The following is a 14,062-nucleotide window of genomic DNA, read 5'->3' as shown; positions in this document are numbered from 1 at the left end:
TATAATTAGGGTTTTGTTTTTCTTGTGTTTTATTGCATAACATTTCTGAGTAGACATACGAGAAACAACTGTATGGTTTTTTGTTTTTTTTTTCCCCCCAGGCACTCTGTCTTCCCCACATTCTAAAAATATGCATGACAAATTGTCCATCGGCGTGAATGTGAGTGTGAAGGGTCATTATCTATATGTGCCCTGTGATTGGCTGGCAACCAGTCCAAGGTGTACACCGCCTCTCACCCAAAGTCCGCTAGGATGGATAGATAAAATATTCCGCTTTATACAGAGAGGATAAAAACATTTGAAGAAGTGATGAATTGGAGTCAACATCACGAGAGAAGCGGAACAAAAAGGCTCATTTGGATACATTTAAGACGGATGAGTAAATATGAATATTCGTTGTTGAGTCTTTGACTCACGGCAGCACGGTGCCCTAGAGGTTAGCACGTCTGCCTCACAGTTCTGAGCTTCGGGGTTCAAATCTCGGCTCATGTTTTCCCTGCACTTGTGTGGGTTTTCTCCAAGTACTCAGGCTTCCTCCCAGATTCCAAAAACGTACAAATTTTGGATGCAGCGCTTGCCTTATGTCTCACTCCAATGTGTTTTTTTGTGTACAAAAAATAAATAAGCAAGCGAATGCAGAAAAGGCACCATATTTGTTATTTTAGAATCAGATGAAGACATTACTAACTTAAATGTGATTATGAACCTCAATTAGATTTTCCCCCCCAGCTTTTTTAATTTGACCATGATGAACATATTATTTGGACATGTTTTGGTGTACTGCACAGTGTAGTGACTACTTGTTTATACTTGGGCTGAACAACGAGTGAAATTCAAATTGACATCACTCGGCGAAAGCATTTTTTCGCAAAAGGCGAAATTTGAGGGAAAAAAAACAAAAACTTGCTTCATTTCTGTCGGTTGGTCGTTTCTTTTTTTTTTTTTTTAATATGCACTGTAAAGTCCCGTGAATAACATGCACTTGTATGAATGAATAAAGATTCAAAACATACCACTTAAGTGTAAATTCTTTTACATACAGGTTAAAATATATACTTTGCTTTTAAGCTCCCTGGATAATGCCTTCCTTCAATTTGGGATTTTTTTTTTTAATAGCACTATTCATGGGACCTTACAGTATGTATATTTTAATGTATTAATATATTGTCTGATAAGTTAAGTGCTTAAGAGGTACAGTCCACATGGTTCCATATCCATGTTTCATGAAACACGAAATGCTAAAGCCACACATTTGTTGGCATTATTGTTGTAATCAGATTTTTTGACTTACTGATTTATGTTTCCGCCACACTTGTTTGGCAGAATTTTGTGAGTTTATCATAGTGAAAACTTAAAAGACTGCAACTCAAAGTGTTTAGTCAATTAACTGTAATTGAAATAGATTACTACTAGTAGCTTCATATTAATTCATGGTTCATTTACCTTTACTTTCTACTTTCGCATAAGCCTAGGCCAAATAATAAATCTGCTATTATTTATTGTACCGCTAATACAAATTCATTTATTGATTGTGTTTGTTGAAAAAAAAAAGAAAAAATCGCAAATCCTAATCCTGTGAGAAAAAAAAATGCAATTAGATTATTTTTCAATATTGTTCAGCCCTATTTTATACTGTATTAAAAGGCAGCAGGACATCTCCTTACTCGGTGATGAATGTACCCGGTTGTCCCTTTAATGCAAACGTACTAACCCTATTTTAGTAAAACGTTGCTGCGATCTGACGCGGGAGTGAGACAACGCGAGCGGAGGGGTTGGAAGTTTGGATCCGCTCCGCTACCGGTGGACCCCGGTGACACTGCGCCAATGTTGGAGGGTAACCCCACCAGCTGCCCCTCCTCCTCCTCCTCCCCCTCGGGCAGTGCGGGAGCTCCGGGCTCTCCTGGTCTGGGGAGGCAAGAGGAGGCTGTGGCGGAGGAGGAGGAGACCACGGACATCAGGCCGCCATCGTTCGGCAGCGAGGGCGCGCTGGGGCGGGCGCCGACTTCTAAAGTGGTGGGGCTTTGTGGTCCACCAAGGTAGAAGAGCAAGGTGGACGAGTCGTTTGAGAACGTACCGGAGAGCTCCTGGATGGCACATGTAGGTGTGAGGCTGTTCTTAGGTGAGGAACTGGAAGCTGCGGCTGTAGAGAAACAAGAGACAAATACAGGTGCACTGCAGTAAATGTGAACATTGTAGAATAATTATTCCATTAAGTCAAGGAAGTGAAAAAAACAAGCATTCTCTACACTCTCGTCTACAGCATTTTTTCTGATTATAACTTACAACTACCAGAAATACAGAATTCACCATCTTGATAATTAGAAATAAATGAATGAAACATGAGTACAATATTACATCAGGCAACGCACCCCCCCTTAAAAAAACCGAACCTCTGAGAGTCTCCAGCTTCTCATTCTTGGCCTTCTGCACCTCGTCTGTGATCTTGTGGATGACAAAGTTTTGCGAGCGCAGCTGCCGGATGGAGTCGACCAGGACGTCGAGGCCGTGGGGGTTCTCGCCGAGGATATCCAGCAGCCACCCTGTCCTGCTGGTCTGCGTGCTCTTGCTGTTGATCTCCTCGGCATCGTCGCGGGTCAGGATGCGGCGGGAGCGTAAGTAGTCTAGATGGCACCGGGCCCGGATCTTTTCGCAGAGATAGTGCCGCATGCGGATCAGGACCTGGCGGATGGTGTTGAGAGAGCTCATTTTTCAAGAATTTGCCTTTACAAGGATAAAGAAACAGGCACTTTTGGTATTCATTTGACCAGGGTTTCTCAAAGTTTTGGAGTCTGGGGCACCGTTGTCGGGGTGACATTTTCCAAGGGCCTCTCACCAATTAAACACCATACACCCCTTTTTGTTTTAACATCTAAACCTAAATATTCATGAACAGAACTATAGTTGAATTAAATTTAACTTTCAGCCATTGTAGCTGGCTGATATGCACTGCTTCCATAAAGAACATGGCTGCAAAGAGAAAGGAGCTAGTTGACAAAAGCAGTCATGCCAAATTAGCAATTTAGGTAGTAGTGACATTTCAAGCTTTCAAATTAATTCCTGCTAATAAACAGGCAACACAAGCAGAATCATTTTGACATTGTGTTCCGCACACTGCAAAAACTGGGCTTGAAAAACTCTTAAAAAGTAATAAAATGAGGAATATATTACATAACCCTAGAACACTAACGTCGGGTGATTTTCACCCACACAATTTTTTATGTGGTATTTTTTATTGCTAAATTAAATACGACAACTTCCAATTTGGCATACGGTGTTGTACTTTTACATAAATTGATGAAAACTGTATTTTATCCGGGATATTACATCGGGTTAAATGTACCCAACGTTAGTGATAGTGTTACTAATTTATTTTCCGGTTCTAGGGTTGTAGCTAATGTAGCTAATGTTAAGTCTTCAGAGGGGTGTCGTGATTTGGTACGTTCCACGTTTACTTTACTCTTTAAAAATACAAACACAGCGGCTATTTTCGATGTCTTTTGTTTAGCGTCCAACTCTACGTCGTCCATTAGAAGAGTGAGCGGGCGTACTCACGTCTTTTTTAATCTCCACCATCTCATCTTCAGTGAGTTGAGGAACGTCCATCCTCGCGACGATTAAAAAAATACTACTAATAATAAGTAAAATAATCAAATATATTTTGTTGAGAAAAAAATCGAGGCGTTTTGGTAAAATGCCGCCAAACTAAGTTCGGCACTAAGTACTTACACAAAACGTTTGCTTTCGAGTGTTTAGTTTTTATATCAGGGTAAATCTGGAGTATTCAATGGTATTTTGTGTTTCAGTAAACCAAGAGGGGGGAAAGCCCGGACTTCCTGATTGGTAAAGTTTACGTCAACAAGAGGCCAGAAAGCGAACGTCACACGTCACTTAAAACTTAGATGTGGTGCAACACCCTTTTCGGCCACAGTATGTCGCTGTTGAACATGTTTTTAGCAAAACCGGTTGTACATTAGTTTGTTCTTCGTCCGTTAAGTAAATAGAGTATGGTGGTCTTTTTAAAAAGTACCGTAAAGCATTTATCATTTTAAAAAATGGGTTGTAACATAAATGCACCTTCACGGAGCCTCAGAGGGGATCGAGCCTTCTCTGTCGCTGTCCTTCCCTTTGGAATGACCTTCCATTGAATGTTAGGCAAGCCCCCTCTGTCCATTTTTAAAACCCGTTTGAAGACACATTTCTATTCTTTGGCTTTTGATCCGACCTCAGACTGACAGTTTTCAGATGTTTTCCCGTGTCTATTGTATATAGTGTGTTGTGTTCATTTATTGCTTTCACTTGTTGTTCTATGACCATCTAAAAATATGTTTGGGTTGACTTACACTTTAATATTCATTCAATGCCAAAACACAATAAATAGATTTTGTGGTAATAACACTGGGCACATACAAACAAACCACCATTCACAAATTTGGACAATTTAATCTTCACTTAGCATGCATGTTTTTGGAATGTGGGAGGATCTGGAGAAACCCTCGATAAACATTGGCGAGAACGGTGAGAACATCCAAAAAGGAAGGATTTGAAGCCAAAACGTCAAAACGATGAGACAGACGTATTAATCACTACTGAACCGTGCTGCCGTGTATTAACTGGATATTCCTTATTCCTGCTCCGCTTCCTCCAAAAGAGATAACAATAAATATCACTTGCCGAAAATAGGTCATTTCATAAAAGTTGAAGACCAAAAAGTGGATAATTGATCTTCAAATATCATCAGATATGAGTTTTTGAGGAAGTCCACGTAGTTTTGCATGCTCTTCTTGTGGCTCTCGCACTTGTCCAGGCTGAACTGCAGCTCTTTCACGCGAGCCTCAAACTGCTTCTCCGCCTAAACGGGCACAGACAACATCTCATGGTTGAATAGTAGGTCTAGTAGGTTAGTGTTGTGAGGCTGAAGGGAAGATCACTGCTCACCGTCAACTTGCTCTGACGGAGAAGCCTCAGCTCATTGACCGTGATCTGAAGGGCCTCGTCTTTGGACAAAACTTGCTCTTTGGCATTTTTCGCCTGTAAATGTAATAACATATTACCTATCACTGGTGAGCGACTTTTAGAAGAGACCTGTGGGCTCCTCATGTTGTCCTTGGGGCTAACTAGTACGCGCTGGCACAATTTTCTTATTTTTCTTGTAGGACAAACTGGACAATGCACATTAGTCAGAGCAAAAATGCATCCGTGTCTTTTTTCGGCTTTCTCCCTCCCTCCTCTGTGCGTAACTGCTCTCTGCTCACCGAGAAGAAAAAAAAAAGTTAATTGGAGGCTTAATTTCAAAGAGGTGGCTCGTATACTCCACTCTGCAAGCATCCAATCATTTTGCGCTCTGCTTAGACATCCCTTCAAAAAAGAGAAGACAAACTCATTACCGATGACAGCCAGTATTAGCGGTTATTGAAACCGTGACTTTTTAAAACGACGGTACACCGTGAAACTGGTCATCTGCGCATGCCTCATCATCAGCATCTCAGCTCAAATGGCAGAAAGACAAAAAAGATCGATACGATTCTGGAGTTGTGCTAGTGCGCTTGCATCCACAAAAAAACAAGTACCTGTTCTTTGAAATTCAGCAAGTCTGCTGAGCATTGCGCCATCTGCTGGTTGAGCGCTTGGCATTCGGCCGTCCGCTGCTCCAGCTGTCGTTCGAGCTCCGAGCATCGTGTGGAGCGTTGCTCAAGCAGCTGGCTGCTGTGGCCAAGAGCTTGCTCTTGGGTCTCCAGCTTACGTTCAAGCTCCAGCTTCTCTTGACGCAGCTGCTCCAGCGTCCTACACAAACATTACGGAGTCAGGGTTCATTTGCTTTCGCCAGGGTCCAATTCGGTCGGTTCAGTTTTCGGTGTTGTCTTACCTTTGCAGGGTGTCCACTTGTTCTTGCAGTTTTGAACGGGTCTCTTCAGCGGACTCTCTCAGCTCCACGGCAGATTTGACCAAATTCAGTTGAGTCTGCAGCTGTTATTTCAAAATACAGATGGAACATTTTTAGGCTTTGTTTTTAGAATTATATAGCGGGCTGAATCAAATGCTCTGGTATTTGGTCGGATTTAGAATGACGGTTTTGTTTTTAAGTCTTCATCTAAAGACTTCAATATTAGACATTTATCATAGATAACACTCTCTTTACATCTTATAACGATCGATCAGTTTTTTTCATATATCTATCAATATTAACAGATGTTGTTTGGCTGAATTATTTTTCTCTTTGATTGAAACTACAATAACAACGATAATAAAACTGACATTTCCTGTTGTGTTATGTACTACTCAATTTTATTAGATATTTTAAAATTTGCTTTCAATATGACCTAAATATTTTTTTATAAAAGAAAATAAAAAAATAAATAAAATAATGTTTGTTATATTAGATATGAGTGCACACTTAAAATAATTGCACATTTTACATATAGATTTTTTTAACACCATCTCTCCATTTTTATTTTCAATTTTTAGTATTTACAAATACTAAATATACATTTATTGATTGTATTTAGTTATCTTTTAGTTTTACTTACAACAAGAAAGTAAGACAAATAAATTACAGGACAACATATTTCAGATTATATGTATTTAAGTAAAAAAAAAATAATTCTACATTTACCATATGACCTATCTATATAGTTTGATTGTATTTAGTTTTGTCATTTTATTGTAATTAGACACAATTAAATAAAATGATTTAACTATTTTTACATAAAATGACTCCCATTCTTTTATAGTGAAATAGGTGATTACCTTTTTCATATATTTTTGAAAAATCATACTTTAAAAAAAAAAAAAAAAAAATTCTACCTTCCTAAAACACTTCAAGTTCTATTGCCCCATGGTGACAGTTCCAGTGGGTCCAATTTGATCACCCGAATACTGTCCCCTTCCTCGTTAACCCTTCCTGCCGGCACACCTCATGCTGCAGCTTCTTAATGTCTTCTGCCTGTTCTGAGCACGTCCACTCGGAGGTTTGCAGTTTCTCGTGGCAAGCGAGCAGCTTCAGCTCGGTCTCTCTCAGCGTTTTAGGCAAATGCTGCAGCTCTTCGATGCGACCCTGCAGCTCCTGCCTCACCTGACAGAGGGTATAGTATACTACCGTGTCATCAAACCTGACTGATGGGCTCTGCTTTGCACATCGCTACGCTAACACGAGCTACGCTACGTCCCAGGATGAGGAAGACCGTTTATCTGTAGGTGTCGCCGATATAAACATCTCCAAAGCGGCACATACTGATGCAATGATTTACTGCAGATACACGGAAAAAAGAAAATGGGGCAAACTCAAAATTTCAAGGCAAAAAACAGATATTTTAAGTTGGTCAATTTAACAAAATATTGTAGGTTTTGTTAATGTGAAAGTTGGCTTTCTCATATTTTCAACGAAGAAACAAGAGTTGAACTAATTGCCCCTTGTATTGTAAAAACTTAAAAATTTAAAGTCAACCACCCAAAAATCTTTACAATATGTTCTATGCACCTTCACTAGTCTAAACATGGCATTCTGATTAATATTGCATTTGTGGGTTATTTGCGTATATGAGTTCATTTGGGTCGAGGAGCGCCCTGTGTGTTGACGGATCCTCCGGCTCAGCACAGGTGTCATTTTTTTGTGTCTATCACTTGACTTTTTTGTTCCACAGTGCTCAGGATCTTTGAAAAAAAATCGAATGACTGTCTTACTGCGTCAAACCTTAGCAATAATGGCACACTGCGAGAGGCCTTGCTTATGCAGCTCGACGATCCGACCACGTTCAAAAAGGGAAAGCTTCTTAGCTTTAGCCATCAGGAAGGCATGACCGTGTGAATGCCTGACCGAAAATGAGAATTTTGAGCAGATTTGGGCTTTTATAGCCTGTGGTCTTAAACTCTTGATCAGGTGATAACCTATTTCATTTTTGATTTTTTTTTTAAATTACAAGTTCCCAATGTTTTTTGTCTCACTCCCCCATCTTGCTTTTGCATATTGTAGCTCTACTTAAAACCCCATTAAGATCCAAACGTGCAAAATGCAAATTTTAGCAATTTTTCAACTGGTCTTAAGATGTTCATCAGGTCTGTATATGCATTTCCCATTGTGTGTTAGCATTAGCATTAAGCTAGCGAACTTAAGGGAGCTATATGGTTGATTTAACCACCCAAATTTTTGCACCATGTAAATTTCTTCCAATTTTATGTTAAGTTTGATAGGAAACTTGAACTGGGAATGGGATTAAACAGACTGAAGCTATTGAAACTTCCATAGCACTTGTCCTCAAAAGGTCACGGGTGAGCTGGAGTCTATTCTAACTGACTTTGTGCGAGAAGCGAGGTACACCCAGGAATGGTTGTCAGCCACTCACAAGGCACGCATGGTGAAAATCACAAGGGAACAATTACCTTATCAGCTTTTGAGTCTTGTTCTTGCATTCGCTGAAGGTCCTGTGATACATTTTCATATTGGAGCCTCACATTGCTCAACTCTGCTTCAAGCGATGTGACCTGGAAGGAACACAAAGAGTTCAAATGTTCCAGTCATCCATTTTCTATCGTACCAAATGTACCTTTGGCTGTACTTGGCATTTACAATGAACAGGAAGCTGAAGGTCTCAATTTTTTTTCTCTGGCTATATATGTTTTGGGATTTTCTGAGTCACAAGGAGAACAATGTAAAACTCCACAGAAACCCAGATTTCCTAACAGTGAAGCAGACATGCTAACCTGGTTTTGAAACTGTTCAACTACGCGGTCCTTTTCACTTGACGCACTCTTCTCTTGGCCCAGGGCTGCCTCACATTCATCTAGCTGCTTCTCCAACTGGGCAAAGGACAGCTGCGAAACACATTATGTTGATTATGTTGATTTATGCCTGTTTATAAAATTGTTGCCTGCCAACCCATTAAGTGTGAAATTAAACAACCTAGTAAATTTTTTTTTTTTTTTGTAGTGGTTTGGCATGCCATTGCCAAGCATTATAAAGGGCAACATGAGCAGTGGCGCACATGCATGAGACATGACATGTTCTGATTTCGGGAAGACAAGATGTCATTTGTTTGTGCTGCCATTATTGATCCGTGAGGTATTTCGACAAAGGCAAGCAACAGACATGTGATCAAGACACCAGTAAATTCATTGAAATGGTAAAAAAAAAAAAAATGTGTCCTTTAAAGATCAGAACAATTTAACATAAATTGATGATCATTTTAGAATAAATGACCCCCCCCAAAAAAAAAAAATCACAAACCATTTTAAATTTACCATGGGCTAACTGAATAAATATGCTTGCTGAACATGATTGAAGGTGCGCCCCATGAAGTGTCCAACTGAGTTGTACCTTGAGCGTAGCGTAACTTCCGCTGGAGTGCTCCTCTTCCACTTCAAATCTTTCGAGCTGCTGCGTCACACCGTCATGTCCCGTGCGGGTCTCCACCGTCTCCTCCTCACTCCCTCCTTGCCGCTCCTCCCGTTCAGAGTTGGCCTCCCTCGCCTTCTCCATTTCCCTCCTCTCCCTCGCCCGTTCCTTCTCCCTCTCCTCACATTCCTTCTCCCAATCCCTCCTCTCCCTCTCCGCCCTCCCCTTCACCCGTTCCTTCTCCCGGTCTTCCCACTCCCTCCTTTCCGAGTTGGCCTCCCTCACCTTCTCCATTTCCCTCCTCTCCCTCTCTCTCGTCCGTTCCTTCTCCCTCTCCTCACATTCCTTCTCCCAATCCCTCCTCTCCCTCTCCGCCCTTCCCTTCGCCCGTTCCTTCTCCCGGTCTTCCCACTCCCTCCTTTCCGAGTTGGCCTCCCTCACCTTCTCCGTTTCCCTCCTCTCCCTCTCTCTCGCCCATTCCTTCTCCCTCTCCTCACATTCCTTCTCCCAATCCCTCCTCTCCCTCGCCGCCCTTTCCTTCATCCGTTCCTTCTCCCGGTCCTCCCGCTCTCTCCTTTCCTTCTCCCTTGCCTCCCATTCCATCCGTTCCCTCTCCCTCTGCTTCGCCCTGGCCTCCTTTTCCTTGATCCTCTCTTTCTCCCTTTGCCTCGCCCTCTCCTCCAACTCTCTGCCACTCTCCTTCGCCATCGCCGCCTGCCTCTCCATTTCCTTCTGCATCTTCATCGGGATGCTGATTAGTTGCCTTCATGTAAAAAAGTTAAAGGAGACATATTAACGGGGTTTACAGGTGTCAGCAATTCTTTTTCATGCAACTTAAAACAAATGTAATGAATTATATATATATATATATATATATATATATATATATATATATATATATATATATATATGGCTGTCAGTTGATTAGAATTTTTATCAAATTTAATAATCACACATTTTATAATTGTTCCAAATGTACAATAAAACCCACTTGTTAATTAACATTAAAGTGGACAAGTATGTTTCAATCAATCAATCAATCAATCACATTTTATTTATATAGCACTTTTCATACATAAAAATGCAACTCAAAGTGCTTTAAAACATTCAAAGCAAAACATAGAATTATCTTCAATCAAAAGAAAAGATAAATTATTTAAAAGTTGTTGAAAGCCAAACTAAAAAGGTGTGTCTTGAGCTTCCTCTTAAAAATATCAACAGTCTCTGCAGACCTGACATCCTCTGGCAGGCTATTCCAAAGGTGAGGACCAAAACGGCTGAATGCAGCCTCGCCATGTTTATCTAATACAAATATGGTTGTTTCTTTCTTTTGATACAATAATTTCATTGTACATTAAAAAGTTATTTGAAGTTAAAAAGATGTACTATTCCGTTAAAAGGAGTGTGTAACACAATGAGTCAGATTTGTGCTGAGGTCATTTTTCTGCCACTAGGTGGCATTAGCGTTTCATGTTAAACGGTGACAGGAACAGTACATTTTTCTTTTCAAATTAAGAACAAATTAATTGGCACATGAAGCAAAAATGTGGACTCCTTATGCACCTAACCTTGATTGGGTGTGTAACATAATTCATAATTTTTTTTTTTTTAATTTCTGCTCACCAAACATTTAAGTTGGTCATTTAACTTTACATCTGATGGGTGGGAAGACATTGCAAACACTCAACTACTTGTACACAAGCAATTAAAAAGGCAATTTTACAATATATATATATAATATATACACTATATAATATATATTATGTATATATAATATGCCGCCTTTTAAATTAGTGCACTAGTTCGTAAACAACCCACTTTTGCAGTAACTCCACGTGAGCAGTTAGTTTGTGGTTCTCCTCAGTCAGCTGCTCCTTCTCCCGCTTCCACGTCTCTCTCTTTTCTTGGAGAGTTGACAGATGGGCATCCTAACCAGAAACAAAAATTGCCTTTGCAACGAGAGATCCAAGTGAGTCACCTGTACGGATTCTGGTCGCACCTTATCCTGCAGCTGACCCAAGCATTTATTGAGGGCAGCCTCGAATCGCTCAGCTTTTTGCTTGTGCACACGCGAGGCCTTCTTGAGGGCCTCCTTCTCCTGCGAGGTCTGCTCCGTCAGAACTTGCAGGGACGCTTTCAGGTCGTCTATCTCTGCCTTGTGCTGAGTCAGGGATCGCTCAAGAGTCTAGAAAAGGAGCATGCGCTACAACATGACGACTTTAGGGGGCCGCTCATCCTGAGAGGTAGGGGAAACAGATTCGGGGCGTCTTACCCGCACTTGCACAGTCAGCCGATTGTTTTCCGCTTCCTTGTTGCGTAGCTGCCCCTGTATACGAGCGCGAGTGCCTTCTGCAGATTTTGCTATGTTAAGAGCGCTCTTGATGTTCTCCTGTGGTCATCGGGAATGAGAAGGAATTTAAATGCCATATGCACCCATTTTACATGACATCACCGGTTACTGGTTTCAAGATGTCAATAACCGCTAAAACAGTCTGTCATCGGTAACAAGCTCTTTTTTTGGGAGGGGGGGGGACTTCTAAGCAGGGCACAATGTGATTGACCACTTGCAGAGTTTTACTAAAGAAGCTGCCTCTTTGAAAACAAAGACAAGCCAGCCGCTGTTTATTTTATTTTTTTTACCTTCTCAGTTGAGTACAGACAGAGAAGGGAGGGACGGAGACGTAAATAAGAGTTTAAATAGATTTAGACACTGTGCAAATGCAAGTATACCTAGACGGATGCCTTTTTGCTGTTGATTAATGTGCATTGTCTTAAAAAACAACAACAAGATGGTGCCAGCGTGTACTGGTGAGCCCCAAGGACAACATGAGTAGCCCATGGGTCTGTTCTAAGAATAGCTCACCAGTGATGGGACACTGTGATGTAATAAGAATAATTAATCTTATTAAAACTGTTTTTGTTCCACTTGTCGCAGGTACTCGCCTGTTCCTTTTGCTGCAAATACATCAGCTCCTCTGCTCTTCTTTCTGTTACACCAAGGTCACCTTTTAGAAGCTGGAGAGGAAAAAAATCAGACCAAACCACAACAGATATTATAAACTACTTGGACAAAAACACTGAGACAGGAGGCCATTACACCTAAAAGCAAGTGTAGGTGTTTTGAGTCCACTAGGAAGGCTTTGTACAAGATTTTGGAGTGTGTCTGTGGGGATTTTTGCATTGAAAAAGTGCTTCGAACATCTGCCTCACAGTTCTGAGGTTCTGGCTTTGAATGATCTCCGTGCGCTAGCGTGGGTTTTCCTGTGGATAACCCGGTAGATATCCTCCCACGCTACAAAAACCCGCATGTTCGGTGGGAATGTGGCTCAACAGTTGTCTGTCTATATGCGTGCCCCGTGACTGACTGGCAACCAGTCCAGGGTGTGCCCCACTTCTCGCCCAAAGTCAGAGACCCTACTGTGGGTGATTGAAAATGGATGGATGGAATTATGTCGCTTGGCCCTCAAGGGTTCTTTTCATATTTTAGTTCCTATACTGTGGTGTCCTTCACTCCTTTGGTATCAGTTTAGTAGCATGCATGTACTTGTGTGCATTCTTCACATACCACACCTGATTTTCACGTTCAATCTGTAGGATCTTAGTCAGCAAAGCGTCAATCTTGGTGTTCGCATCAATGCGATCGGTCTGGTTAAAAAAAGAAAAAACACTTGTCAACTTTAAAATCTGAACAATGAAATGCATGACAACCAACCTCCTCGTCCAGAAGTTGGTTCAGTCGTTGTCGCACAATCTGGTTGATTTGACGAAAGTCCTCCATCTTCTGTAGCAAGAGTCCTCTCTGCTTCACCATTCGCTGCTTGTTGACTGCAGACGATTGTGTATCCTTCGATAAACCACAAGGGGAAAATGAGGAATTTACAATATTCTGCTCACAACACAACATGACTTGAGACCTACCTTCAGGGTGTCTTTGAATGACACGAGCTGAGCGGCTGCAGAGACGATGGCAGCTTCGGCGTCCATCAGTCTCTTCACGAACGATCCAAAACCTTTGTCGTCGTCAGCATTACAAGGACTACATGGATTATGTGGCGATAGAACAGTTAGTGGGTCATTTTTTTTTGGGGGGGGGGGGGGGCACTTGTGGCTGTCGCTCTACAATGACAGTCTTCGTTCTTGGTAGGAATACATGGTCCTCACCAGTGAATCTCAACTTGTGGGGTTCTGTTGAGACCAGTGCTGGTCCAGATGGTCTTTGAGGCTTCGCGAGAGCCTTCGAGGTCTCCACAAGTCAGTGTCACACCCAGCCTCGCTGAGGAACTGCAGCCAGGTGGTTGACTCTGCCGTTCATCCTCGGGACACATAATACCTGTCATGGATGCAACAAAACTAGAGAGGCTCCCAACAAACTAAATATTTTAATTACCCTCATCAGCTAAGAGTCATTGGGTGCCATGAAAGGCGTTATACAAATCCAAGCTATTATTATTGTTATTACTAACACGGTGAGAAGTGCACTCAGTTCAATGAAGACTCTATTTTAGCTTGGGTATTGGCTTGTGTCGTCAAGGTGTGTTGTCAGGGAAGCGTGGTGCAATTCCCCCTTTATGACGTTTAAACATTTCGTTTCAATCAAATAATACACCTTACCGTACACAGAATAAGCGACAGCTTCGCTGTAATTAAATGCTCACAAACCGCATGACTTGTTAAAAAATACATTACTCACGGATTTGGTTTTGTGTCCGGTGGCGAGCACTCCAAAAGCGCCCGCCC

General features: G+C 41.5%; 2 protein-coding genes across 2 annotated transcripts; both read right to left on the bottom strand.

Moving 5' to 3' along the window:
• Window positions 1-4: 4 nt before the first annotated feature.
• On the bottom strand, window positions 5-3,863 carry bcl10 (BCL10 immune signaling adaptor). The gene is made up of 3 exons (XM_086043197.1): window positions 3,553-3,863; window positions 2,391-2,679; window positions 5-2,140 (listed from the first exon to the last, which is right to left on the bottom strand). The coding sequence occupies exons 1-3, from the start codon at window positions 3,601-3,603 to the stop codon at window positions 1,713-1,715; spliced, it is 768 nt and encodes a 255-aa protein (XP_085899323.1). The 5' UTR covers window positions 3,604-3,863; the 3' UTR covers window positions 5-1,712.
• A 552-nt stretch (window positions 3,864-4,415) lies between these two features.
• Window positions 4,416-14,007, bottom strand: LOC147141365 (uncharacterized). Its single transcript, XM_086043217.1, has 17 exons — window positions 13,487-14,007; window positions 13,244-13,361; window positions 13,038-13,169; window positions 12,896-12,970; window positions 12,269-12,340; window positions 11,598-11,714; window positions 11,325-11,510; window positions 11,144-11,253; window positions 9,611-10,088; window positions 9,308-9,478; window positions 8,695-8,805; window positions 8,374-8,475; window positions 6,911-7,069; window positions 5,864-5,964; window positions 5,568-5,781; window positions 4,936-5,028; window positions 4,416-4,849 (listed from the first exon to the last, which is right to left on the bottom strand). The coding sequence occupies exons 1-17, from the start codon at window positions 13,660-13,662 to the stop codon at window positions 4,682-4,684; spliced, it is 2,583 nt and encodes an 860-aa protein (XP_085899343.1). The 5' UTR covers window positions 13,663-14,007; the 3' UTR covers window positions 4,416-4,681.
• Between the last annotated feature and the right edge of the window lie 55 nt (window positions 14,008-14,062).

The sequence above is a fragment of the Filicampus tigris genome, chromosome 10, assembly GCF_054856515.1.
Source record: "Filicampus tigris isolate MCC_2025a chromosome 10, RoL_Ftig_1.0, whole genome shotgun sequence".
NCBI lineage: Eukaryota > Metazoa > Chordata > Actinopteri > Syngnathiformes > Syngnathidae > Filicampus > Filicampus tigris.
The sequence above is the reverse complement of the archived record's forward strand: the minus strand, read 5'-3'. Positions and strand labels throughout refer to the sequence as shown.

Excerpts from the sequence above, each read along its gene's own strand:
- bcl10 (XM_086043197.1), bottom strand. The coding sequence starts at position 3,603 with ATGGACGTTCCTCAACTCACTGAAGATGAGATGGTGGAGATTAAAAAA. Across the intron at positions 2,680-3,552 it reads TGGTGGAGATTAAAAAAGAC|GTCCTGATCCGCATGCGGCA; the intron begins GTGAGTACGCCC and ends ACCATCCGCCAG. Across the intron at positions 2,141-2,390 it reads GAAGCTGGAGACTCTCAGAG|CCGCAGCTTCCAGTTCCTCA; the intron begins GTTCGGTTTTTT and ends GTTTCTCTACAG.
- LOC147141365 (XM_086043217.1), bottom strand. The coding sequence starts at position 13,662 with ATGACAGGTATTATGTGTCCCGAGGATGAACGGCAGAGTCAACCACCT. Across the intron at positions 13,170-13,243 it reads CATTCAAAGACACCCTGAAG|GATACACAATCGTCTGCAGT; the intron begins GTAGGTCTCAAG and ends GGTTTATCGAAG. Across the intron at positions 11,511-11,597 it reads GGCTGACTGTGCAAGTGCGG|ACTCTTGAGCGATCCCTGAC; the intron begins GTAAGACGCCCC and ends CTCCTTTTCTAG.